Source organism: Vulpes vulpes, chromosome 10 (genome assembly GCF_048418805.1).
Source record: "Vulpes vulpes isolate BD-2025 chromosome 10, VulVul3, whole genome shotgun sequence".
In the NCBI taxonomy this organism is placed as follows: domain Eukaryota; kingdom Metazoa; phylum Chordata; class Mammalia; order Carnivora; family Canidae; genus Vulpes; species Vulpes vulpes.
This window is the reverse complement of record NC_132789.1, coordinates 44,816,600-44,843,649: the sequence shown is the minus strand read 5'-3', so window position 1 is coordinate 44,843,649 and position 27,050 is coordinate 44,816,600. Positions and strand designations below refer to the sequence as shown.

Sequence of the window (27,050 nt, the reverse complement as noted above, 5' to 3'; positions counted from 1 at the left end):
ACACGGCGAGAGAGACAGACACAGGCAGAGGGAGAAGCAGGCTCCCTGCAGGGAGCCGGGTGCGAGGCTTGATCCCAGTACTCCAGGATTACACCCTGGGCCAAAAGCAGATGCTCAACTGCTGAACCACCCAGGCATCCTTTTTTTGATTTTTAAAAGTAGGTTTAAAAAAATATATATATATGAGTGAAATGTTTGCTGAACCCCAAAAGCTACTGATTTTGTCGGGCTCCCCACAGGGAGCCTGCATCTCCCTCCACCTGTGTCTCTGCCTCTCTCTGTCTCTCATGAATAAATAAAATCTTAAAAAAAAAAAGGGGTAATGTATAAAGAAGTAGCTGTAATGCAAAGAAGTAAAAGGTTAGAGTATACCTGCTTCTAAACTGAGTCACTTTATTTTTGCTTGTGATGGTACCACATTATGTTAATTACCGTAGCTTTAGAGTTAAGTTCTCCAACTTTTTTTTACATATATTTATATATATATATTTTATATATTTTTTTATATATTTTTTTTTTACTTTTTACTTTTTTCTTTTTTGAGATTGTTTTAACTTTCTATGTTTGTACACATTCCCTATGCATTAAATCCTCTTGTAAGTTCCACAAAAACTGGGATTTTGATCTGTAGCTCAATTTGGGGAAAACTGACTTAACAGTATTAAGTCAGTCAATGAGCGTGCTATATTTCTCCATTTATTTATATCTTCCTTAATTTCTCTCAGCATTAAAAAAAAATTTTCTCTCAGCATTGTTTGGTTTTTCAGTGTAGAGATCTTGACCTATTTCATTAGATATATTCATGCATTTGATGTTTTGTGATGCTCTAGAAAATGGTTGTTTTAAATTTTTTTGATTGGGATCCCTGGGTGGCGCAGCGGTTTGGCGCCTGCCTTTGGCCCAGGGCGCGATCCTGGAGACCCGGGATCGAATCCCATGTCGGGCTCCTGGCATGGAGCCTGCTTCTCCCTCTGCCTTTATCTCTGCCTTGTCTCTGCCTCTCTCTATATATATGACTATCATAAATAAATAATAAAAAAATTTAAAAAAAAATAAAATTTTTTGATTGTTCAAGTAAAAAATGATTTTTGAATATTGGCCTTCCTAAATTTACTTAATAATTGGCAGTAATTACTTGGAGATCCTTTTGGATTTTCTTTTTTTTTTTTTTTAAAGCAGTATATTTGCTTCTCCTTTTCCAATCTTTACACCAAATTTCTGTTAAATATTTCACTTAAGGAATTTTCTTTAGCATTTCTGCAGTATAGATTTGTTTGTGATAAATTCTCATTTTCATGTATCTGAAGGAAATATTTCACCTTTATTTTTTTTTCTTATTTTAAAGATTTTACTTAGAGACACAGACACAGGCACAGGGAGAAGCAGGCTCCCTGTGGGGAGCCCAACGTGGGACTGGATCCTGGGCCCAGGGCCAAAGGCAGATGCTCAATTGCTGAGCCACCCAGGCATCGCTTACCTTTATTTTTGAAGGATATTTTTACTGACTAGAGAATACTTTAAGTAGTTTTTTTTTCGGGGGGGGGGGTGTTTTTGTTTTTTCCCATTACCTTAAAGACCCTCCATTGACTTCTGGCCTTCATTGTTTCTGTTTATTCTTTATTCTTATTTCTGTTTTCCTGTATGTCTTTTTTTTTTTTTTTTTTTTTTTTTTTAGCTACTCTTAAGAGTTTTTTATCTTTAGTTTTCACCAGTATGACTCTGATATGCATAGGTTTGGTTTTTTTCTTTTATATTTACTGTATTTATTACTCATAGATCTTCTTGAATTGTGTGGTTTGATATTTTTCTTCATTTGGAGGAAATTGGCCAGTAGTTCTTCAAATACTGCTTCTGTAGCCTTGTCTGTTTTCTCTTTCTGGAACTCTATTTACATCTGTGTTAACCTTTTTTGCCAGTTTCCACATGTTGCTTACATTATTTGTATTTTTTTTTTTTATTTTTATTATTTGTATTTTTATTTTATTATGCATCATCAGTCTGAACTATTTTCTACTATTGATATAAAATGTATCTATTCTTAATTTCTCTATTTTCCAATTCTCCTATTTCTATGACTTTTTTTTTATTCCAGGGGTCTGCTAAACTTCTTCACCTTTTTTCTCTTATCTTCTCAAATGTATCAAAGTCCTAGCCTGATAATACCAATATGAATTACCTATAGATCTGTTCTGTTGTCTTTTTTCTTTTTATTGGTTTTCAGTCAGTCTTATTTGGGACTTTTTTTTGAGGGGGGGAGGATATACCCATACATTTTTATTGTATTGTGGATGACAAAATTTAAAGACTCTAGGTGCACTTCCTCCAGAGAGGGCTGAGTTCCTTATAAGCAGGCAGATAGTTCTAACAGATTACATTGATCCTGTTGAGGGTTAGCATTAGGATTTGTTGGGACTTTTTAGGGCTGATTTATTTTGGGTTGCCCTTTTTTCCAGGGAGTGGTCTTTTCTCCTGGGGTATGATCCTTACTCCTACCACATGGCCAACTGAAAGTCCAGATCTTTACCAAGCCCCCTCTACCTTTGCTGGGCTTAAATCTCAGCTTTGTTCTTAGCTCTGCAAAGCTACTGTAATCTCTATTCAGCTCTTTAGACTCAATCTGCTATTTTCTGCTAGATTTTTTTTATGTCATACTCCATAGATGTACATTTGGAGATCAGCTAAAAAGTGGAGAAGGAGGTATTTGTGTGCAAATTGGGAGGCTTATTTCTCCTTGGTTCCCACATCTCCTTTGTGCCTCAGGAGCTCCACCTGCTTTGGCAACCCAAAACTCCCATCTCCTTAGCTCAATGTGCTGCTGTTTTCCTCTACTCTGTTCTGGAAAGTGTCCTCAGAACAGATAAAATTAAAGCCTGTTAATTTTATCTGATGTGCCTAAATTTATCAGTCTCGTTTTTTTTTTTTTAAGTATTCTCTACACCCAACATGAGGTTTGAATTCATGACCCCTAAGATCAAGAGTTTTGTGCCAACTGAGGGAGTAAGGCACCCCTAGATTTATCAGTCTTATTTTTAATTCTTGTCAATCGGATAAAATTTGGAACAGAGTTGGGTTAGAAGCTGAATAGGGTTTGAATAAGCAAAAATGACTTTACGGGTAGAGCAGTATAAGCACAGTTATAGTGGGGAAGAATTAAAAGATTAAGGGCGAAGCAACTTGAAGCATCGATATTGTACTAATTTTCCAGGAGGAAAGCTACATACATAGTCTCTGGAGATCTGTTTGTGTGTCTGGAAATAATTCCTGATAGCTTGTAATTTCTTTGCAGTCTCAAGTTTTACTTTTAAAACTGTGAATTTTGAGGGGCGCCTTGGTGGCTTAGTTGGTTAAGCGACTGCCTTTGGCTCAGGTGGTGATATCAGGATCCTGGGATCGAGCCTGAGTTGGGCTCCCAGCTCAGTGGGGAGTCTGCTTCTGCCTCTGCGCGCGCGCTCTCTCTCTCTCTTTCACTGTCAAGTAAATAAATAAAAAAATTTTTTTAATTAATGTGAATTTTATTCTCTACTCCATGTTATCCCTCTTTGGTTTAAATTAAAATATTTTAATTGGTTATAACCTAGTAGTATTAACCAGTAGGAACATGTGCCACATTAATACTCTCCGACATACATGGGTTAGCCCTAGTTGGGAAAGATAGGTGAAAGACTATATTAAAAAAGAGGTTTCATTGTGTCTTGGTGGCTCAGTCAGAGGAGCATGCAACTCTTGATCTCAGGGTCATTAGTTCAAGCCCCACATTGGGTGTAGATTTTTACAAAAATCTTTTTAAAAAAAAATTTTTAAGTTTATTCATTTAAGTAATCTCTACACCCAGTGTGGAATTCAAACTCACCACCTGGAGATCAAGAGTCTCTTACTCCTCTGAGCAAGCCAGGCACCCCAAAAATAAAATCTTTTAGGGTTTTTAATGTGTATCTTGTTGGAAAAGGAAGTACTAGATTTGTTATTCATATATGTTTTTTGCTCTTTTGGTTTTTCTAATAGCTGAAGAAATGTTACATACTGTTCTTCCTTGCTTCAGAGACCTAATTTAAATTAATTAATTACACTTTGAGGGTACTTTCCATTATTTGCCTATTTGTGTGATGACTGACACATTTGAAGGGATTCCAAGATGCAAAAGCTCATAGATGGCGTTGTGGGTTTTTGGTTTTGTTTTTTTTTTTCTTTAAGATGCGTTTTTTGTTTTTTTTTTTAATTTTTATTTATTTATAATAGTCACAGAGAGATAGAGAGAGAGGCAGAGACACAGGCAGAGGGAGAAGCAGGCTCCATGCACCGGGAGCCCGACCCGGGTCTCCAGGATCGCGCCCTGGGCCAAAGGCAGGCGCCAAACCGCTGCGCCACCCAGGGATCCCAGATGCGTTGTTTTTAATTGATTTTTAGACTTGCATATTTTCTTTTGAGTGAATGACAGTCTAGTAGTTAATTTTCCGTGAGCTTTGCTTTGCTCTGGTTATTTGGAGTGCTTAAGTAGGCTGCACAGAAGCTGTCTGAGCTTCTACTGCACTTCACAGTCAGGTCTTAATCATTTAACTTTCTGCTCTGGGATAGGGACTTTGAATTAAAGTACCAGAAAAGTGGGGGGAAAGACCAAAGATGAGAGAAAAGAAGATAGAAGGAACCAGTTTGTCATGGAAAAAGAGACCTTGAGGCTGAGCAATCAAAAGGCACTTGTGATTCCTCAAAAGACATAAAATGGGATTATATTTTAAGCCTGAATGTGCAACAATCTTTTATATTTTGATTTGGGACTTTATCTTATATAGTTCCCAAAAAGGAATCCATTCATGGGGGTAGAGAGTAGGAGACAGGCATGAGGTGTAATTGGAAAATAGATTCAGGGCAGCCCCGGTGGCGCAGCTGTTTAGCGCCGCCTGCAGCCCCGGGTGTGATCCTGGAGACCTGGGATCGAGTCCCACATCGGGCTTCCTGCATGGAGCCTGTTTCTCCCTCTGCCTGTGTCTCTGCCTCTCTCTTCGCTCTCTCTGAATGAATAAATAAATTTAAAAAAAAAAAAAATAGATTCAAAATCTATTTAGAAGGTTTGATCCACTTTGGTGATTAAATGTGGGGACTTTGGGAGAAGAGGAATTTAGGACTACCCCTAGATTTCTGGCATGGGAAATTGGGTATAGAGCCATTTTATCAAAAAAGGGAACATGTGTAAAGCAGGTTTACAGGAATACTATAAGAATATAGTTTTAAATCTCTTGAATTAAAAAAAAAAAAAATCTCTTGAATTTGAGGGACCTGTGGAGCATCTAAGTGGAGATATTTAGTAGGCCATTAGATATATGGGCTGGAGCTCAGAAATGTAAGGGGAAATCAGCCTAAAAATGATAATTGAATCCAAGGTTGTGCCCACAGAACAAATGAGGAAGATTCCTATGCAATTGAAGGAACACAAAAAAAAATTGTTTTAAGACTTTATTTATTTGAGAGCATGCACAAGAGAGAGCATGAGTGAGGGGTGGGGAGAGGGAGAGGCAGACTCCTCGCTAAGCAGGGAGCTTGACTTGGGTCTTGATCCCAGGATCATGACCTGAGCTAAAAGCAGACCCCTAACTGACTGACCCACCCGGGCATCCCTGGAACACAAATAATTTAGAAGCAGGTGAAATAAATGTTTGAGAAGAAAACTGGCAAAGAGGTAGGAGGAGGAATATGTTTTGGAGTCATAGGATTCAAGGAAGTAGAGAGTTTCAAGGATGAGGGACAGGAGTGGTCAGAGAGAGGCCACTAGCGTTAAAAGTTGGACCCTTGAGTGTATTTGAATGTTTATATGTGAAGAACCAGTAAGGATGGAAAGAGGAATTGAGGGAGATGAAGATAATAACTGGCTCTATAGGAGGACAGTGGCGGGGGAGAGGTAGTGACTACAGCCATTTGGATTAACCTTAGATAGAAGACTTTATGTTTTCTAAGACTAATAATTTAAAAGTAAACTTGTGGGTTAATGAGTTTATGCTATAGGCAGGCCTGGGGGAATAGAAGTGAAGAAGATTAGTCCCAGAAGAAAGCGAGAAATATGTCCACCAGAGAATTACAAAGCAAAACTATGTTGGGGAATAGTGATGAAGGGAAGAAAGCCAGTGTTGGTACTGTGAAGGAACCTTGAGTCCAACCTGTCTGAAGACCTGTTGTGCTTCCAGAAAATTACCATATTTAAAAGAACTAATGTTAAAATCAGACTCTCTTTCAATTCTTATTTTATTTATTTATTTATTCAATTCTTATTTTATTTTAGGAACCTGGACACTATTCCCCAAAGAAGAATTTCATTAGTTTGGAACTGGAGGATTCCTTTGCATCAGATACTAAGATGAAAGAATCGCCAGTAGATGGTGAATGTGACAAAGCAGTGGCACCACAAATGGGGCGGGTAGATGAAATTAAGACTGAACCTGACAGTGCTCAGGTAAATATTTTATTTTCTTTTTTCTAGAACAGCATTTAATTGTACATTTCAGTTATGCAAGATGCTAGTTTACTGGTTGAAAACCTTAAATCTTTATCTTCCCCGAAGCAGTTGGTCACATAATATAAGGTATATGGTGTGAAATGCCATCACAACTCTATATAAGAAAATGATTTGAGAAAAGAATGGATGTTTGGCATGCGGTTTTGTTGTTTTTTGTTTTTGGGGGTTTGTTTGTTTCTTTGTTTTAATATTTATTCATGAGAGACACAGAGAGAGAGGCAGAGACACAGGCAGAGGAAGAAGCAGACCCCATGCAAGGAGCCCGACATGGGACTTGAACCCAGGAATCTGGAATCACGCCCTGAGCCAAAGGCAGGCGCTCAACCGCTGAGCCACCCAGGCCTCCCGGCATTGGGTTTTGGATTGATAAAAGGATTGCTTAGGAAATTATGGGTCTAGCTAAGGTTAACACATTTTTGTTTTCATTTTTCTTAACTTAAAAAAGTATGACTAACTAATTGTATGTTTTTATGCTACTGACTTTTAAAGTAGTAGCCTTGGGATCCCTGGGTGGCGCAGCGTTTTGGCGCCTGCCTTTGGCCCAGGGCGCGATCCTGGAGACGCGGGATCGAATCCCACATCGGGCTCCCGGTGCATGGAGCCTGCTTCTCCCTCTGCCTGTGTCTCTGCCTCTCTCTCTCTCTGTGTGACTATCATAAATAAATAAATAAATAAATAAATAAATAAATAAATAAATTTTTTTAAAATAAATAAATAAATAAATAGAGTAGTAGCCTTAATACATTATAAATTATTAAAATTTTTTCTTTGTAATTATTTTACCCAAATTAGTTTCATGTTTATTCTTAAACTTTTTCACACATATTATGTCCTAAAGAACCTATAAATAATAAACTGACTCAAGCTGTGAATGTTCTGTGAATAGTGCCAAATTTCTTTAGACTGTTTATATATGAGCCAGCTGAAATTTCTAATGAAACAAAAAGTGAATTCAGTTTTAATTTATTTCTGGTATTCTGTTTATAAATAGCCTAAAGTAAATCAGTGTTAAGTAGGGATATGACTCCCACTGAGTTGGTGATTCTGGGGAATATTGTCTATCTAGGAAGTGTTTGTTGCTTCTTCAGTCTGTGGACATTCAAACACTGTGGATGTTGTGGACATCCAAACATAGATCATGTTTAGATAGATTGCCTGCTGCTCTGAAGAATCCTCCGTAAGACTCTTAGCTCAGTCCAACAACTTTTGTGTTTAAGGTCTTTACAAAGACAATTAGCTAGTACTAATTAGAACAAGGAGGGAAAATAGATGTCATTGAGTGTGTCTGCTCTTTGTGTGGTAGCTACCGAAGGACTGTGTGAACAAAGATTACTGAAGTCACGTCCAGGTATGATGGAATATAATGTAGTAATTGATCAGTGTTGTCAGCCAAAGGTCACCAGAAACGAAGTGTTTACCTATGGTTCAGTTCAGTTACACAATTCACTGCAAAGACTTAAACATAATTTATTATTTTCTATTGAATAACTAGCTGTTTTATACACATTGTATTCGTTATTTTCATTTCTTGTTTTAGGAGTACTGTCAAGCCCAGCAGCCCAAAACTCAGGAGAATGAACTGAAAATAAACACTACCTGTTCAGAGAGTGGTAATAGAATTACTTAAATTAATCATATTTATCCTAACCAACGTATTAGCCAGTTTATTCTACTTTTTTAGAATGTCTTTGAAGGGATCCCTGGGTGGCACAGAGGTTTAGCACCTGCCTTTGGCCCAGAGTGTGATCCTGGAGACCCAGGATCGAATCCCACGTCGGACTCCCGGTGCATGGAGCCTGCTTCTCCCTCTGCCTATGTCTCTGCCTTTCTCTCTCTCTCTCTCTCTCTCTCTCTCTCTCTCTGTGACTATCATAAATAAATAAAAATTAAAAAAAAAAAAGAATGTCTTTGAAAAGTGCATTGTTTGTTTGGTTTCAAGTCCAGTAGAAGTAACCTCTAAAAGAAAATTAAAGAATGCATACTTAATTTTATGTAAATACTAATTTTCTTTCTTCCTGTTTTGTGTTTATAGCTCCACAGTTGACTGCAGGCATTCAGCTTTCTCTTACGTCGTCTGGCATGAATAAAATGCTTCCTTCAGTTTCAACCACAGCTGTTCAGGTCTCCTGTTCTGGTTGTAAAAAAATCCTTCAGAAGGGGCAAACTGCCTATCAGAGGAAAGGGTCTACTCAGCTTTTCTGCTCCACGCTGTGCATCAATGAGTACATTTCATCTGCCAATTCACCAGCTCTTCCCAAGAGAACTTGCTCAAACTGCTCAAAGTATATAATTCTAAATTATGCCCCCTTTTATTTCCCTACATAGATCTTGATCAGAGTCTTGGTTGTAACTGTCTACATTTTCATTTTTTCTAAAGAAATATCACCTTGGTTTAGTGAAAAGAAGCCGCTTCTGCTTTCAGTTCCTCAATTAGATTCTTCAGAAATAGTTTTTCTGTTGAGAGATTTGCAGAATTTAAAACATAAGGAGTTCTGTTTCTCTTCAGCTTTAAATAATGTGACTTCTGAAACTTACTTTCCTACTGTTTTCATTAGAAATTCTCTGTAAGTGGGATTATTATATGTCTCTTCTATCATGTAACTGTATAGGCTGCAAACCACTAACACATTAATCATATAATAGTAGTCAATCTGGATCGTTCAAGGTATAAAATATCCAAGGTATAACATTATAAAGTAATGTTTCTGTTGTAATGGCAAATGAATTTATTAGATACTTTTGCAAATTTGAGTAGTCCTAGGTAAATATGGTTGCATGTAATCTTTTCAAGATTTCAGTGAGCTGCTGTTGGGGTTTGTATTGCTACCTTTTTTTTTTTTTTTTTTTTTTTTTTTTAATGTATGTAAGGCAATTTAGATGCAGAGAGAGGAAGTAGAGGTAATTTCATAATGAATTAGTGGAAAATGTCCAAAACTTTGAACTCTACCTTGAGATGTAAAGAATCCATGTGCTTTGAAACTCCTATCATACTATAATTCTGGTTTATTAGTTCTCATTAAATGCTATTGCTAAATTTTAAATGTTTTTGTTTGAGAACAGAGGAAACACACAGGCCACCAGTTTTGCTTGTAAATATAGTAAATACCTTTCAAGTGTCTTATTTTAGAATCAGATTGCCATAATTTGAATAATAGATTTAAGCCATCAGAGCAATACTGGCATGTAACAAGACCTCAATAAATGTTAATTATTACCATTATTATTCTCGTAACAAATCCACAAACCCTTTTTATTGGTTGCTTCAACTCCTCATTTGTCCGCTGCTTCGGGTGTTATCCGCTGCTTCAAATCTTACTCCCTGAAACTCACCTTTATCTTTGTGTTTTTTTCAACTCTTCAGTACTATGTCTTTTTTCCTTTTTGCTAAGGGCTGTAAGGCACTCTCTTCAGTCTGCTTTCTTTCTCTGCAGAATCATAAAACTGGAAGGGGCCTTAGAAATCATCCAGTCAAAACATTTTCTTTTGGTTTTGAGGAAACTGAGGTCCTGAGAAGTTAAGGTACCATGTTACTATGTTTGGAATTTACCTATTATACATCTTCAGCAGATCTCCCAGATTGAAAAGGCTGAAACAGGAAAGATATAGTGTAAGTTGTTCTCTAAGATGAAGAAATCCAATATGAGCAAAAATATGAAACAAGTTTTACTTCCTTTGGAATATTTTTCCAAAATTACTTCCTTTCAAATATTTTTTTTTTTTCAAATATTTTTTTAATACAAAATACTATTGTATAGGTTGGTGGAAAGGTGATAATAATGCATACATAGCCTGGAAGAGGCTGTCCATTGTTCAGAGTAACCTGTGCTTTTCTCAAAGTTTTTTTTTCTTCCTCATTAGCCTCTGGTATTAATCTACAGTTCTCAAGATTTTAGCTAATTATCAGTTACTATTGAGGTTTCTTTTACAGCAATGATTTAAAAATCTGTTTTGAGTTAATGCAGTTTTTGTTTCATGAACCAAATGAAAAGTGGCTTTGAAAATGTCATGTTAGGGATCCTTGGGTGGCGCAGCGGTTTGGCGCCTGCCTTTGGCCCAGGGCGCGATCCTGGAGACCCGGGATCGAATCCCACGTCGGGCTCCCGGTGCATGGAGCCTGCTTCTCCCTCTGCCTGTGTCTCTGGCTCTGTCTCTCCTTCTATCTCTCAAGAATAAATAAATAAAATCTTTAAAAAAAAAAAAAAAAAAAAAGAAAATGTCATGTTAGATAAGACTTCTTTTGAGAGCAGTGTGTTTAAGAAATGTCATTTCTGCACTGTAGTATCCCAATTTGAAACCAACCAGAGATTCTTTTTTTTTTTTTTAATTTTTTATTTATTTAATGATAGTCACAGAGAGAGAGAGAGAGAGAGAGGCAGAGACACAGGCAGAGGGCGAAGCAGGCTCCATGCACCGGGAGCCCGACGTGGGATTCGATCCCGGGTCTCCAGGATCATGCCCTGGGCCAAAGGCAGGCGCCAAACCACTGCGCCACCCAGGGATCCCCCAACCAGAGATTCTGAAAGCAATCAACAGAGTGCAGAATATCCCTGTGCATTAATGCTGTATAACACATATAAATAAGAAATTTGTTGACTCCTGTGCTTGGAATTTGTTTAAGCTAATTTTAGGCACTTTTAAGAAAATTCATTTTTTAGTTTTTTATTTATAAGGACCTAGTAGATTAGAAACCAGGAATCTAGTATACTGGTAGCAGTAAATCAGTAAGCATTTTCAAACTTCCATGCTTCTGCCGATGCAGTTTCTTCTGCCTCCCTTTCCATCTGGCTAATTTATTTCTGTCACAAAGGTCTGCCTCAAATATCCTTACCTCTTGTCTTCTGTTCCCACATGATTTTTTCCTCTCTTCTCACTAACCCCCACCTTTTCAGAATAATTGTTCCATGGTCTGTGTTTTAATAGTGTTCATAATTCCCACAGCATTAATCAAAAATTTTTATTTATTTTTTTTTTAATAATTTTTTTTTGATTTTTATTTATTTATGATAGTCACAGAGAGAGAGAGAGGCAGAGACACAGGCAGAGGGAGAAGCAGGCTCCATGCACCGGGAGCCCGATGTGGGATTCGATCCCGGGTCTCCAGGATGGCGCCCTGGGCCAAAGGCAGGCGCCAAACCGCTGCGCCACCCAGGGATCCCATTAATCAAAAATTTTTAAAGAAAGAATTGATACTGCCCCAGTTAAACTATGAATCTCTTGAGATTAGGAACCAGATCACGCTCATCCTTATATTCCCAATGCCTTTACACTAGCTGGCACAGTGAATCCAAGAAAAAAATTTTTGTCAAATAAAATACAAGGATAGTACAACTCAGATACTGCATTTAGAGCTATTTAAACCAGTAAAATGACTGATTCATAGTAATGAAATGAACCTGTTATTTTTGGTACAATCTGTTTCAGGAGGAAAATTTGTAAGTGTTAAAATAGTGTTGATTTCAGGAGTATTTCATCTAGAAAACTATTACCCTGAAAGATTGATGTTCTGAGGTTTCTAAGTAGCCAGACACCATTGGCAGTTCTCAAACATTCTGGTTTCTGGAACCCTTTACATTCTTAAATTTTTTTGAAAAGCCAGAAGCTTTACTTTATGTAGGTTATATCTGCCAATATTTACAGTATTAGAGATTAAAACTGATAAATTTTTAAGATTTTATTTATTCATGAGAGAGGGGAGGCAGAGGAAAGAGGCAGGCTCCCTGTAGAGTAGGGAGCCTGATGCAGGGCTTAATCCCAGGACCCTGGGCTCACCGCCTGAGCTGAAGGCAGACACTTAACCGACGGAGTCACCCAGGTGCCTCTAAAACTGAGAAATTTTTTTTTTTAACTTTTTTTTTTTTTTTTTTTTTTTTTATGATAGTCACACAGAGAGAAAGAGAGAGGCAGAGACACAGGCAGACGGAGAAGCAGGCTCCATGCACCGGGAGCCCGATGTGGGATTCGATCCCGGGTCTCCAGGATCGTGCCCTGGGCCAAAGGCAGGCGCCAAACCGCTGCGCCACCCAGGGATCCCTAAAACTGAGAAATTTTTAAACTAATTATTAACTCCTTTAAAAATAACTCAGTTAATGCGGACATAAATAATATTTTTAATGAGAAGTAGTCTTTAGTGAAAAGAATTTTAAGAAAAATTGAGTGAACATCATTTTATCAGTTTTGCAAACCGCTTCGATGTCTGGCTGGGTTTTCATATCTGCCTCTGTGTTCAATTAATTGGTAAATGTTTTGGCCAAAGTGTGAAAAAAATCTGGTCCTAACAATCAGTAATTGGAAAAGGGAGGTATGTTTTAATAGTCTTTTAGATTTTGTGGATGCTCTTCTTTGATACTCTAGCAGAAAACAGGTTGTACTTCTTAAAGGTTAGTTACAATGTGAAATCTGAAACCATATCAATGAATTCTTTGTACTGTAAGGTTAAAATACATTGATCTGTTTGTACTTTGGGTTTTTTTTTTTAAACACATGAATGAATGCTTTTTTGTTACATGCTATCATAATTTGGAAAATACTACTTCACTGAGTTATTTAGATCTTCCAAATGTTGGCATATTTCTTTATGCAATATTTTAACAATCACATTTGTTAAAAAACCAAAACACTAATCTCATCAGGAAATCTTAGCTATTGGGACGCAATCAAGTTGGAGGTGGCAAATTTTCCAAAATTCTAATTTTCAATGAAAGCTTGAATTTTATCATTGGCAATGAATACTGTCAGCTCTTTATCTTGAAGTAACAGTCTTACTTTATTCTTTTTTGAGAAAATATTTGCCAGATATCCACTCTGGATAATGGTACGTTCTTTCAAGTAAAAATATGTTCCATGAAAATAGTAACTACCTCAGGTTGTAGCTCAACATTCTCACGTGAGATTTTCCTTGAGACAACCATCATAGTTTGGTGTGCAGGAGAAATACTTTGTGCCTCTGTCCCATATCACCACATGGAATATGAAAAAGAAGTTTTCAAGGATAAAGCTTAATAAGTAAATGATTTTTACAACAAATGTATGGCAATGAATAGCTGATACCAGGACATTTTGGTGCAGCTGCATTAGTTTGTGCTAATAAGGCCCTGGCATTTTACCCAGTATTGGTTTTTTTTTTTTTCCTCCTAATTTATTGAGGTGAAATCCACATAAAAAGCCATTTCAGCAGTATTTAGTACACTCAACAGTGTCTAATTCCAAAACATTTCTCACTCCCAACGTATCCATTGAGTTTCTCCCCAGAGAAAATTCTCTGTAGCCTCTGGCAACCACCAATCTGCAGTCTATCTGGATTTATGTATTCAGGATATTTTATAATTATGGAATTCTACAACATACAACCATTTGTGTCCATCTTTTTAGCATAATGCTTTCAAGGTTTATCCCAGGCTTATATATGTTGTAGCATGTGTAGCAGTACTTCATCTTTTTTTATAGCTGAGTAATATTCCATTGTATGGATATATCACAAATTTCCATCTTTTGGCTTTTTTTTTTTTCTTTATAAAGTAAGTTCCAGGCCCAGTGTGGCCCTTGAACTCAATCCTGAGATCAAGAGTTATGTGCTCTACCAACTGTGCCGGCCCAGTGCCCTTATCTTTTAGCTATTTGAAATAGAGCTGTTAGGAACATGTGTGTCTTCATACTTTTTTCAGTACGAGGAGTGGAATTGCAGTGGCCCATTGTTGATTTTGCATCATCAGTTCCAATGTTAACATATGTTGTGAAAAAGACAAATGACACTTTTTTGGGCAGATAGTATTTTAATATGAAAATAGTTTTGTTTTAGTGGACCCCTCTAAAAGTATCCGGAGGATCCCTAGAGTTTTGCAGACCATAGTTTGGTATTCTCTGTCTTGTAGATTACAGAGTTGGTCAGGTATGAATATGTGTTTGCTCATCAACATTCTATTATCACTAGCACTAACTAATGCAACTAGGTAATCCTCAAAACTGTGCTATCAGATGTGTTTTGTAATCCCTACTTTATAGATAAAGGAATCAGCATTTGGGAGTATAAATGACTTACCCAACATTATGTAGTATAAATTCTAGAACTGGGATCCCTGGGTGGCACAGCAGTTTAGCGCCTGCCTTTGGCCCAGGGCGCGATTCTGGAGACCCTGGATCGAATCCCACGTCGGGCTTCCGGTGCATGGAGCCTGCTTCTCCCTCTGCCTGTGTCTCTGCCTCTCTCTCTCTCTGTGACTATCATAAATAAATAAAAATTTAAAAAAAAATAAAAATAAATAAATAAATAAATTCTAGAACTAAATACCAAATTCAGGTTTTGTTATTTCAAGGCTGATGTGATGTCACTGCTGTTGCATAACCTTTTTTTTTTTTTTTTTTTTTTTGCTGTTGCATAATCTAAATGTAGATGAAATGGAAGAGGGTTACTTGAAGGAGTGCTTTAACTTCTAAAAGTGTTTAATGGTGCCCTTGTTTTTCTTTTTAGAGACCTCTTAAATCTAAAGGATGTGATCAGTGTCCAGCTAGAAGATACCTCTAGCAAAAATTTTTGCAGCCAATCTTGTCTTTCATCATATGAAGAAAAAAGAAAAGTATTTGTTACCATATGTACTAATAGCATTTTAACCAAGTGCAGCATGTGTCAGAAGACTACTGTTGTAAGTTGAAAATCTAACTTTTTTAAGAATTCTTTTTTTTTAAAGATATTTATTTATATATTTGGTTTATTGAGAGTGAGCATGAGTAGGGGGGAGGGCAGAGGGAGAAGCAGACTCCCCACTTAGCAGGAAGCCCAATGGAGGACTCAGTTTTATGACTCTGGAATTATGACCTGAGCCAAAGGCAGACGCTTAGCCAACCAAGTCACCCAGGCACCCTAATTTTTAGGGATTCTGATTATTTTGTTTAAATATTAGAGTTTTTACTGAATTAAAAAATTTTTTCCAAGATTTTATTTATTTATCTGATAGAGAAAGCCCAAGCAGTGGGAGCAACAGGCGAAGGGAGAGGGAGAAGCAGACTCCCCACTGAGCAGGGATCCTGATGCAGAGCTGGACCCCAGGACACTAGGATCGTGTCCCTAGCCAAAGGCAGATGCTTAACTCACTAAGCCACCCAGGCTCCCCTTTACTGAATTTTTTTTAAATCCTAGATTCAGTATAAAGTAAAATACCAGAATGTGAAACACTGTAGTAATGTTTTTCACTTTGACTCTAACAACCTCATCATGAAGTCTATCTTGAGAACTGTGGGGCTTACTTATTGTTACACTGTCTCTAGTTTGTTTCGAATGCTTCAGATGAAAGGACAGTCTATTACTTTAATAGTTTAGAGAGCGGGGATCCCTGGGTGGCGCAGCGGTTTAGCGCCTGCCTTTGGCCCAGGGCGCGATCCTGGAGACCCGGGATCGAATCCCACGTCGGGCTCCCGGTGCATGGAGCCTGCTTCTCCCTCTGCCTCTCTCTCTCTCTGTGTGACTATCATAAATAAATTAAAAAAAAAAAAATTAAAAAAAAAAAATAGTTTAGAGAGCGGGTACCCAGGTGGTTCAGTTGGTTAAGCATCTAACTCTTGATTTTGGCTCAGGTCATGAGCCCCACATGTCCCTCTCCCTCTGCCTGCCTGCCACATGCTCATGCTCGCTCGCTCTCAAATAAATAAATAAAATACTGAAAAAAATAGTTCAGAGTATTACAGCACATAAGTGGGTACAAATAAAGACCTGTTGCATAAAAGTAAGGACAACTCCATTTGAATTTGTCTATGTGACTCAAAATATCCAAGATTGAGTTCCTTCCATTAGTTTAGTTGTGGATGGTTCCACTTTAGGAAAATGTGGGGATAAGATTTTAGTACCACTGGGAATAGTTTCAGTTGATAAGACAGTGAAGAAGATGAAATAAGACTTCTGACAGTTCCTCTTACATAACAATTCATGATAAATGCTGTATGGAGATTCTCCTAAAGACTCTCAGGATGATCTTGCCTTGAAGAAAACCAAGCAAATGGAAGCTTGTTTATAAACTGCAAATATATAGGCCTCAGCAGTGTAGCGCCGCCTTCAGCCCAGGGCATGATCCTGGAGACCCAGGATCGAGTCCCACATCGGGCTCCCTGTATGGAGCCTGCTTCTCCCTCTGCCTGTGTCTCTGCCTCTCTCTCCCCCTCTGTCTCTCATGAATGGATAAATGAAATCTTTAAAAAAATAAATAAACTGCAAATAAAGATAGCAGAAGTAACAATAGCCTACCTATCGTAAAACTCAACCACAAAGGTGTTTTTAATTCTGTTTTCTTACACCTAAGCAATGTTAAAATGAATTAAGAATGTCACAGGCGGGGATCCCTGGGTGGCGCAGTGGTTTGGCGCTTGCCTTTGGCCCAGGGCGTGATCCTGGAGACCCGGGATCGAGTCCCACATCAGGCTCCCGGTGCATGGAGCCTGCTTCTCCCTCTGCCTATGTCTCTGCCTCTCTCTCTCTCTCTCTCTCTCTCTCTCTCTCTCTCTCTCTCTCTGTGACTATCATAAATAAATTTTAAAAAAATTAAAAAAAAAAAAAAAGAATGTCACAGGCTTTTCTGAATGAGAAATAATCCCCTTTCTGGTAGAAGAGCCGTGGGTAGGTGGTTCTGAGAGCAGAGAAGCTGTCCTGCTTTGGTGGACTACATGAGATTAACGCAATTAGTGGTCTGAGCCCCTTTCATGAGGTAGGATTATTGTCTTGCTTGTTCATATGATGCTTTGAGACCCAGTTCTATCTCCATAAATTCTTCCTTAAAAACACGCGATTCAAGATAGGATTCTCCACAAGTGTGAATTCAACTAAGTCATTTGTGAGCCACATCTTCCCTGTGGCAGAGTGCTCATGTGATGACCTTGGGCACAGAAGTGGGAAAATGGGAGCCTTCTGAAGGCAAGAAATGCCGTTCAGTCTTTTCCTTCTTCATCCCTCACACTCAGTGAATACACCTTGTCCTGTTTTTAAGAGGCTATTGTGAGTACTACATACTTAGCCTATGTGATTGGGTAAAAGAGTTTAAAAAGCACCATTTAACACTATATCCTGCATATGAGTTACTATGATAGTGATAATGGAGAAAAATTAATATTGTTAGTTAACTGTAATAAGAATTAGAAAAATGTTCAAATCTATGAGTCTAAAAATAGGGTGACTTTTTATTTCCAAAAGTAGATTGTGGGATCCCTGGGTGGCTCAATGGTTGAGCATCTGCCTTCAGCCCAGGGCGTGATCCCGGAGACCCGGGATCGAGTCCCACATTGGGCTCCCTGCATGGAGCCTGCTTCTCCCTCTGCCTGTGTCTCTGCTTCTCTCTGTGTGTCTCTCGTGAATAAATAAATAAAATATTTTTTTAAAAACACAAAACTAGATTGTTTTAGGGGCACTTGGCTGACACAGTTAAGTGTCTGACTCTTAGATTCAGCTCAGGTCGTGATCTCAGGGTCGTGGGATCGAGCCCCATGTCCAGCTCCACAGTCATTACAGAGTCTGCTTTAAGACTCTCCTTCCCTACCCCACCCCCCCCGCCATAAATAAATCTTTTAAAAATTTTCTTCTAGGGATCCCTGGGTGGCGCAGCGGTTTGGCACCTGCCTTTGGCCCAGGGCGCGATCCTGGAGACCCGGGATCGAATCCCACGTCGGGCTCCCGGTGCATAGAGCCTGCTTCTCCCTCTTCCTTTTTTTTTTAAATTTTTTTTTTTTAATTTTTTTATTTATTTATGATAGTCACAGAGAGAGAGAGAGAGAGAGGCAGAGACACAGGCAGAGGGAGAAGCAGGCTCCATGCACCGGGAGCCTGATGTGGGATTCGATCCCGGGTCTCCAGGATCGCGCCCTGGGCCAAAGGCAGGCGCCAAACTGCTGCGCCACCCAGGGATCCCCTGCTTCTCCCTCTTCCTATGTCTCTGCCTCTCTCTCTCTCTCTCTCTCTCTCTCTGTGTGACTATCATTAAAAAAAAAAATTTAAAAATTAAAAAAAATTTTCTTCTAATGGACTGGGTTTTTTTTTAATAGTTTTTAAAGATTTTATTTATTTGAGAGAGAGAGCACGAGCAGGGGGACTGAATCCTAGGACCTGGGGATCATGATCTGAGCCAAAGGCAGATACTTAACCTACTGAGCCACCCTAAAGTAGATTGCTTGATAGAATTATACTTACTTTGACCACACCTTTTTTCCTCCACATCTTTTTTCTTTTTAATATTTTATGTATTTATTCATGACAATACACAGAGAGGAGAGAGAGAGAGAGGCAGAGACACAGGCAGAGGGAGAAGCAGGCTCCATGCAGGGAGCCTGAGGTGGGACTCGATCCCGGGTCTCCCAGATCACATCCTGGGCTAAAGGCTGCGCTAAGCCACTGAGCCACCCAGGCTGCCCCCTCCACATCTTAATAGAATAAATTAATTGTTCTCTTTCCCAGATGAATAATAAATTAACTATAAATAATACCACTGTTGTTACTTAATGTTAAATATTGGGCTAAATAATTTTTTTTTAAGATTTTATTTATTCATGAGACACAGAGAGAGAGATATGCAGAGACACAGGCAGAGGGAGAAGCAGGCTCCATGCAGGGAGCCTGACGTGGGACTCGATCCCAGGTCTCCAGGATCATGCCCTGGGCCCAAGGCAGGTGCCAAACCGCTGAGCCATCCAGGGATCCCCTAAATAATGTTAAAATAGCTCTTCTCAAAGTAAAAAAATCATACTGATGAAGGGTAAAAGAATTTTCAAACTTAAACTGTTTTTTGTCTCATTGTTCTTTGCCGATATCCTGTTTTTCATGGAAGAAAATCTGTATGTGGTATTTTCATTTGTCCTTGTATTTTATGCCCCCAAAAGCGGTTCTTTTTCACCATTGCTCTAAGCCCAAGAATGATGGTTCCTGTTACAGTAGAAACAATAGATGGGGAACCACACAGTTCATGTCCTTTACACACTTACTGCTTACTGAATGTACTATATTCTGTATATCTTACTGCTTCTGTGCTTTCTCACAATATGCTTTCAGTGTTTACCATGAAGTTAGGCTAGAAAAGCAATGATTCCCACAGCTGTTCTCTGGCTCCTCTGCTTTCCTGAGTTAATATTCAGAGTGGAATTGAGTGGGGCACCTGGGTGGCTCAGTCACTTAAGCATCTGCCTTCAGCTCAGTTCATGAACCCAGGAGCCCCACATCAAGCAGGGAGCCTGCTTCTCCCTCTCCCCCTGCTTGTGCTCTTTCTCAGTCAAGTAAATAAATAAAATCTTTATTTTTTATTTTTTAAAGTGGAATTGAAGAAAGAGATATAATTGTAAGACTTTTGTGTATTTATCCAGTCAGAGTTGATTGCCTGGAGTGATAAACATATTCTATGACCTCTTTCTTCATTGCTTGCATATGAAGAAAGCATACTGCTTTCTAATATTTATCTAATAATAATGCTGCTACTAATGTATATCTGATAAATAACACAAATATTGGAATGATCTGTTTCTTTCATTTTAGTCACTCTAATCTGTAGTGCCTTTTTTCCTCTTTTTTGTTTGTTTTTAATTCAAGTTAGTTAGCATATAGTGTATTACTAGTTTCAAGGTAGACTTTAGTGATTCATCAGTTGCATATAACATTCAGTGCTTGTTATTTTTTTCCGGTTTTTAAGAAAGTGTAAAAATGTGACTTCATTATCATTACTTGTTATATTTTAGCTAAGAGGAGCAATAATGGGTGTATTTTTGTTTGTTGATAATATGTCATACACCAGGAATATGAATATAACTTTAATCTTTAAACAGAAACCAACCCAAACACTTACATCTGTTCTTTGCAAATCATTGAAGCCCTCAGATGAAATGATTGAGACCACCAATGACTTTGGGAAGACAGACCTCTTCTGTTCTATTAATTGTTTCTCTGCTTACAATAAAGCTAAGATGGAATCATCAACAGGTAATGTTTGCTTAGAAGTTATCAGAGGTTTAGAAACTGTTGAATGTTACTAATTTCCTTTAATTTATCACCTTGATTTATCTCAACATTAAACTGACGAGTCAAAACAGTATAAAACTCGTTGCAAAAAAAATGTTTTCCAGGTGCACCTGGCTGGCTCAGTCGGTAGAGCACGTGACTCTTGCTCTCAGGGTCGTGAATTCAAGCCCCACATTGGGCATGGAGCCTACATTTAAAAGGAAAAAAATGTTTTCCAGTAGTTTTATGTAAAAGGAAGCCTACTTCACAACCAAAGACTTCATATTTATTTGTAAAGATCATCATATTAGAATATAGAATTTTATACTTAGCCCTGCTTTGTAAAAATAAGGGTATCAGTTATGTTTTTTTATAGGAAGTGGAGCTAGTTGGAAATACTTGAAAGTTCACTAATAGAAAAGCACAAGTAACCCAGGGCCAACTTTGTATTCTATCAAAGAGCCTCATATAGGACCATTAGTGCTATTTTACATAGATAATAAAGAAAATGATACCCCTGAGGCTTGTACTTCATGTAAACTGGTTTATTTTAGAAATCTCTGCAATACTACCTTTGACACCAGTCTAACTCCAGTCATGTTGAGGGTTATAAATCTTGAAAGAGTTAGAAATGAGACCCATTAGGGGTGCTTGGCTAGCTCAGTCATTAGAGCGAGTGACTCTTAATCTTGGGGTTATGAGTTAGAACCCCACATTGAGTGTAGAAATTTTTTTTTTTAAGATTTTATTTATTTATTCATGAGAGACACAGAGAGAGAGAGAGGCAGAGACACAGGCAGCGGGAGAAGCAGGCTCCATGCAAGGAGCCCGATGCGGGACTCGATCCCGGGACCCCAGGACCACGCCCTGGGCAGAAGGCAGGCGCCAAACCGCTGAGCCACCCGGGGATCCCCTAGAAATTACTTTAAAAAAATAAAATAATGTGTTTAAAAAATGAAAGATCTGATATCCATTAGGAGATTCTGAAGGAATCTCTTTTCTTCGTGGGTAAGTTCATGTAAAGATTTGCTTGAAATTTCATGCAGATGACATAAAGGGACTGAGAAGTTGTATGCAAAGGTCAAATATATTAAAAAATGGAAAATGTAAATTATCAGTTTCAGGGTACTAATGTGTTATGCTAAAGAACCTGGCTATAAGCCCTACTCCAATATCCAGCAATACCTAAAGCTATTGGATATTTGCATTGTTTATTGAAACACTGGTTATTAAACAGTGCTTTCTGATTGATTCTCCTGGTTGTTGAGAAATCTTTTAATTTTTTTCAGTAAATGTTTCTGTGGTACAGGATGCCTCAACAGAGCTCTTAGCTCCAAAGAAAGATACAACTCCAGTTATAAGCAATATAGTGTCATTGGCAGATACTCATGTTTCCCTGCCCATCATGAACTCTGATGTCTTACAAGGTAAAATTGATATAAAGATACTTGATATATACACTGTCTTCACATCCTTGATGAATCTATCTATAATCTTAGGTTGTTTTTGTTGTCTGATATGAAATAAGCAATTATAGTTTATGATGCTGTTTTATAAATTATAGTATAAGATCTTGAATTGATGATACTCTTCTGTTTTACCAGATACAGTTTCTTCAGTAACAGCAAAAGTCATTGTAGATGTAAGTTTTGTTCTTAATATTTTCGACCCTGTCTTTTTTAAGCATATTTTGTACATTTATATATGTAAACATATATATATATACACACACACACACACACATATACATATTCATCCCTATTTTCATCCTAAGGCTCAAAAAAGTTGAACAAGAAACATCTTTTGGTATTCATATTCAATTTCCCGAATCCCAGGTTTGACTTGAAACTATTAATAAGAATATTTAAACAAGTATTATTAGCCATAGTTTTTCCTCTGGGTTCTTTATTACCTTTTTCAATATTCTAGGTCACATGAGCAATAAAAATTATTTTTATTACAATTACATACCAAAAGATTCTTTGAACATTTAATGCTGAGTCTAGATTGCAACATTATATTATAAATAATTGTTAATGTTTCCCCCTAGCGGAGCTCATATTGCAACTTGCCCATTCATTTTATTGTGTTATTAGAATAGATATGTTTGATATATTAATCATTTGAAAACTGTTCGAACAAATGTTTTTTTTCTTTTTCTCCCAAACATTTCTAAGAGTTTACCCAGTGAATCAAGTAATGGTGTTGCTAATAATAGTGTTGAACAGCCAAGGCTTTCACCATCTTCATCAGTACCCAGTCAGCATACAGTTGACTCCAGTGTAGAAGTACAAAGAGATCAAGTGTCAAACCAAGATGCTACATACAATATGAAATCTATGAAAATAAGTGATGGACTATGTCACCCAAAGTTTACATCCAAAGTACAAAAAGTTAAAGATAAATCACGAAGTATTAAAAAATCTTGGTGTTCAAATCTCCAACATTTGAAAAACAGTATTAAGAAGGATGTGGCATTCTGTTATTCATGCCAGTTGTTCTGCCAAAAAAATTTTAGTTGTGGAGGAGAATCATTTGCAGGCCAAGGAATTTCTAATTGGAAAAAGACTCTAGAAAAATTCAGGAAGCATGAAAAAAGTGAAATGCATTTGAAGTCATTGCAGTTTTGGAGGGAACACCAGTTTTCTGATGAAGCAGTCAATGATAATTTATCTATTCATTCAAAGCAGATTGAAGGAAATAAAAAGTACCTAAAGCTTATAATAGAAAATATTTTATTTCTCGGGAAGCAGTGTTTACCATTAAGAGGAAATGACCAATCCATTTCATCTATGAATAAAGGTAATTTTTTAGAACTGTTAGAAATCAGAGCAAAAGATAAAGGAGAAGAAATATTTCGACTTATGAATTCACAAGTTGACTTCTATAATAGCACACAAATTCAAAATGATATTATTGAAATAATAAAGACTGAAATGCTGCAAGATATTGTGGATGAAATCAATGTCTCCTCAGCTTTTTCTATAATATGTGATGAGACAACTGATAGTGCCACTAAAGAACAGCTTGCAATTTGTGTAAGATACCCACAAAAAATGTCAAAGGCTATCTTAATTAAAGAAAGATTTTTGGGCTTCATAGATGTTAAAGAGATGAGTGGGACTAACTTACATAGGACTATCAAAACGTACCTGCAGCAAATTGGAGTTGATCTGAATAAGATATGTGGCCAGGCCTATGATAGTACCGCCAATTTGAGGGGAAAATTTAATAAAATTGCAGAAGAGTTCAAAAAAGAAGAGCCAAGAGCTTTGTACATACATTGTTATGCACATTTTTTGGATTTAGCAGTAATTAGGTTTTGTAAAGAAGTGAAAGAACTCCGAAGTACTCTAAATACTCTCAGCTCTTTGTTCAACACTATTCATATGTCTGGGGAAATGTCTGCAAATTTTCAAAACATCTGTAAGCTAAGTCAAAACAAAACATGCAAGAAACATACATCACAATCATGTTGGACAGTTCACGATCATATATTACTATCTGTGATTGAGGGTCTTCCGGAGATTATTGAAACTTTGGAAGTTGTATCAAGCCATTCTTCAAACACAAGTTTGGCTGATGAATTGAATAATTTGTTAGTACTGGTCTCCAAATTTGAATTTATCTTTTGTTTGAAATTTCTTTATCGAGTGTTAAGTGTTACAGGAATTCTTTCCAAAGAGCTTCAAAGTGAAACCATAGATATTTTTTCATTGTCTTCAAAAATAGAAGCAATTTTAGAATGTTTATCATCTGAGAGAAATGATGCCTATTTCAAAACTATCTGGGATGGAGCAGAGGAAATATGTCAAAAAATAACCAGTAAAGGTTTTGAAGTTGAAAGACCTTCTTTTCAGAAAAGAAGAAAAATTCAGAAAACAATAGATTTTGGCAATTCAGATAGTATGTTTTTTCCTACGTCAACAGAAGAACAATATAAAATTAATATTTATTACCAAGGATTGGACACTATATTAGATAATTTAAAATTATGTTTTTCAGAGTTTGATTATTGCAAAATGAAACAAATTTCAGAACTATTATTTAAATGGAATGAACCATTAAATGAAACAACAGCCAAACAGGTCCAAGAATTTTATAAACTTGATGCAGACATCATCCCAGAACTTAGATTTTATCGGCAATATGCAAAGCTCAATTTTGTCATAAATTATGATTGTATCAACTTCATTGATCTTGGCTATTTGTTTATTCAGCATGGTCTTCACAATAATATTCCTTGCATATCAAAGTTATTATATATTGGTTTGTCTTGGCCAGTTACTTCAAGTGCTCAAAATATATTTTCTACACTGCCCCGTCTTAAAACATATTTATGTCATACCATGGGACAAGAGAAGCTTAGTGGCCTGGCCCTAATGGCTATTGAGCAGGAATTGGTAAATAAACTGATGGAACCTGAAAGACTCAATGGAATTGTGGAAAAGTTTATCCATCGGATGAAAGAAATATAACACTTGCTAATTTGGATTTACGTAAAAAGAATTTTGTATTTCTACTGGAATGTTTAATTTCAGAATTTTATTTTCTAAGAAAACATTTTTTTTTTCATCAGAACATGTAACAATCACTTGATTCAAAATTCAAAAACCAGACTGATGTATAATGAAAAGTCTCTTTCCCCTTTGTAGTATGCAATTCCCCCTCCCTGTTGTGTTAGCTGTTTCTCAGATATGCTCCTGGCGATATTTTTCATAGATAGTACTCTGCAATGCACACCATTCTTCAGCTTGTCCGCTTAACATATTTTTGAATTGTCCTATATCAGTACATAGTTTCTTGATTTCGTTTTACAACTGCATAGAATTTCATTGTATGGATGTACCATAAAATATTTGAGCAGTCCCTAACAGCAAACATTTAAATTCTTTCCAGTATTTTGCTATTATAAAGAATGCCACATTTAGTAACCTTGTATGTAGGTCATATTGCACATGAGTGAGTTACTGTAAGATAAAATTTTATTTTTTATTTTTTTAAGACAAAATTTTAAATTGCAATTACTAGGTCAGAAGATTTATGCATTTTTATTCTTGATAAATACTGACAAATTGCTCTATAAGGATTATGCCCATTTAAGTCCCATTCAACCATGTGTGTGTGATATTGCCTATTTCCTTGAATCTTTATAAACAGAGTTCTGAAACATTTTGATCTTTGCCAGTCTGTTCTAAGCCCCAGTGGAATTTTGTATTTTCACTTAAGAATAAGGTTGGATATCTACTTGAGCTATTTATATTTCCTTTTCCTATGAACTGTCATGGTTAAACATGGCTGTGGTTTTGGTTGACAAATAGCTAGATGACACAATATGAATTCTTAATCTGCCTTATGAAAATATGACTGAATAACAAATAACACCCCCCCCCAAAAAAAAAAAAGAGACTCTTTTTCTATCACTATACTTTAGAAAGGTTTCGGTGATAAAGGAAAATCTGTCCCTCAGAGACTTCCAAGAATTTAGTGGTAGATGTATCTAGGCCTAGAATTTTGTTTGTTTCTTTTAGGAATATTTTTCTGCCACCATTCTGTTTCTTTCTCCTCAATTATTATTTGTAATTTGTCTAGAGAGAGCATCCATTTTATTTAGGTTTTTCAAAAAATGATTTACGTAGAGCTATAGAAAGTTTTTTATTTTTTTTGTATACTAAGTTTCCTCATCAATTTCTATAAATGCTTCCTTTCTTGATTAGCCAGCCAGTGACTTATTTACTTGTTTTTCAGACACATTCTTAGATTTATTTATCAGTCCTACCTTTTAAAAATATGGTTTAACTGTATAAAAATACAAAGAGTATACTAAATAACATTTAATCCTATTAAATCCTGACATTTTACTATGTTCCAGATTTTTACTTCAGAAATAAAATATTACAGAGCAAGATGGAGCTCTCTTGCAGATTGTTTACTGATAGCATTCCTCTTCTATTTTCCCCAGAAGCAATGATTTATTGTGCTTCTTTTCATGAATGTTTAATTTTATACTTAAAAGATAGCTTTGTTTCATATTTATGAACTTTATATAAAACTCTAAGTTGCATTGTACATACCTTCCAATAATTTTTTTCATTCAATGTTTTTGAAATTTATAGATGGATTTCTAGTTCATTTATTTTTAGCTGCTGAATATTACCCCATTATGATTGTACATGTTCATCCTTTCTCTATTTAAATGGAAATTTTATACTCCTTGATTTTGCACTTTTATATTACTCCAATGACATTTCCATATGTAGTATGCATTTGCACATTCAACAAATGTTTTTCAACAAGTACTATATACTAAACACTGTTCTAGCTGCTGGAGATCCTGCAGAGACTAAAACAAGGCCCTGACTCCAATGAAACTTAGCTTTCTAATGTGGCGGTCCAAGAAAGATGCTAGAAGAAGTTACTCAGCAGTTCTTTAGGTGGATGATAATACAGAAAATAATATTTATAGGCTGCACTAGGAAAAAGATGAGGTTTTGGAAGCTGTGGCCAGTAAAGGCCTTACCCAGCCACCTATCCCTGACATGCTAGTTGGGAAAGTCTGCTCTAGGGTACTTAACCTAAAAGGAGACTCGATAGTTCAAG

The 27,050-nt window shown here is 36.9% G+C and overlaps 1 protein-coding gene across 9 annotated transcripts in view; it reads left to right on the top strand.

The window, feature by feature from the left end:
* The window catches only part of ZMYM1 (zinc finger MYM-type containing 1), a 28,378-nt gene extending 2,022 nt beyond the window's left edge, over positions 1-26,356 (top strand). For 2 of the 9 annotated variants that reach the window (XM_025991778.2, XM_025991779.2), the window contains exons 2-9: positions 6,269-6,439; positions 8,040-8,112; positions 8,535-8,784; positions 14,967-15,138; positions 20,279-20,432; positions 21,740-21,877; positions 22,055-22,092; positions 22,628-26,356. In XM_025991778.2, the coding sequence (XP_025847563.1) occupies positions 6,344-6,439; positions 8,040-8,112; positions 8,535-8,784; positions 14,967-15,138; positions 20,279-20,432; positions 21,740-21,877; positions 22,055-22,092; positions 22,628-24,928 (3,222 nt within the window). In that variant the 5' untranslated portion in view covers positions 6,269-6,343 and the 3' untranslated portion in view covers positions 24,929-26,356. Of the gene's footprint in view, positions 1-6,268; positions 6,440-8,039; positions 8,113-8,534; positions 8,785-9,933; positions 10,110-14,966; positions 15,139-20,278; positions 20,433-21,739; positions 21,878-22,054; positions 22,093-22,627 lie in introns of all 9 variants that reach the window. The other 7 variants (XM_072723888.1, XM_072723887.1, XM_025991780.2 and 4 more) reach the window with 7 other exon arrangements.
* The last annotated feature ends 694 nt before the right edge of the window (positions 26,357-27,050 follow it).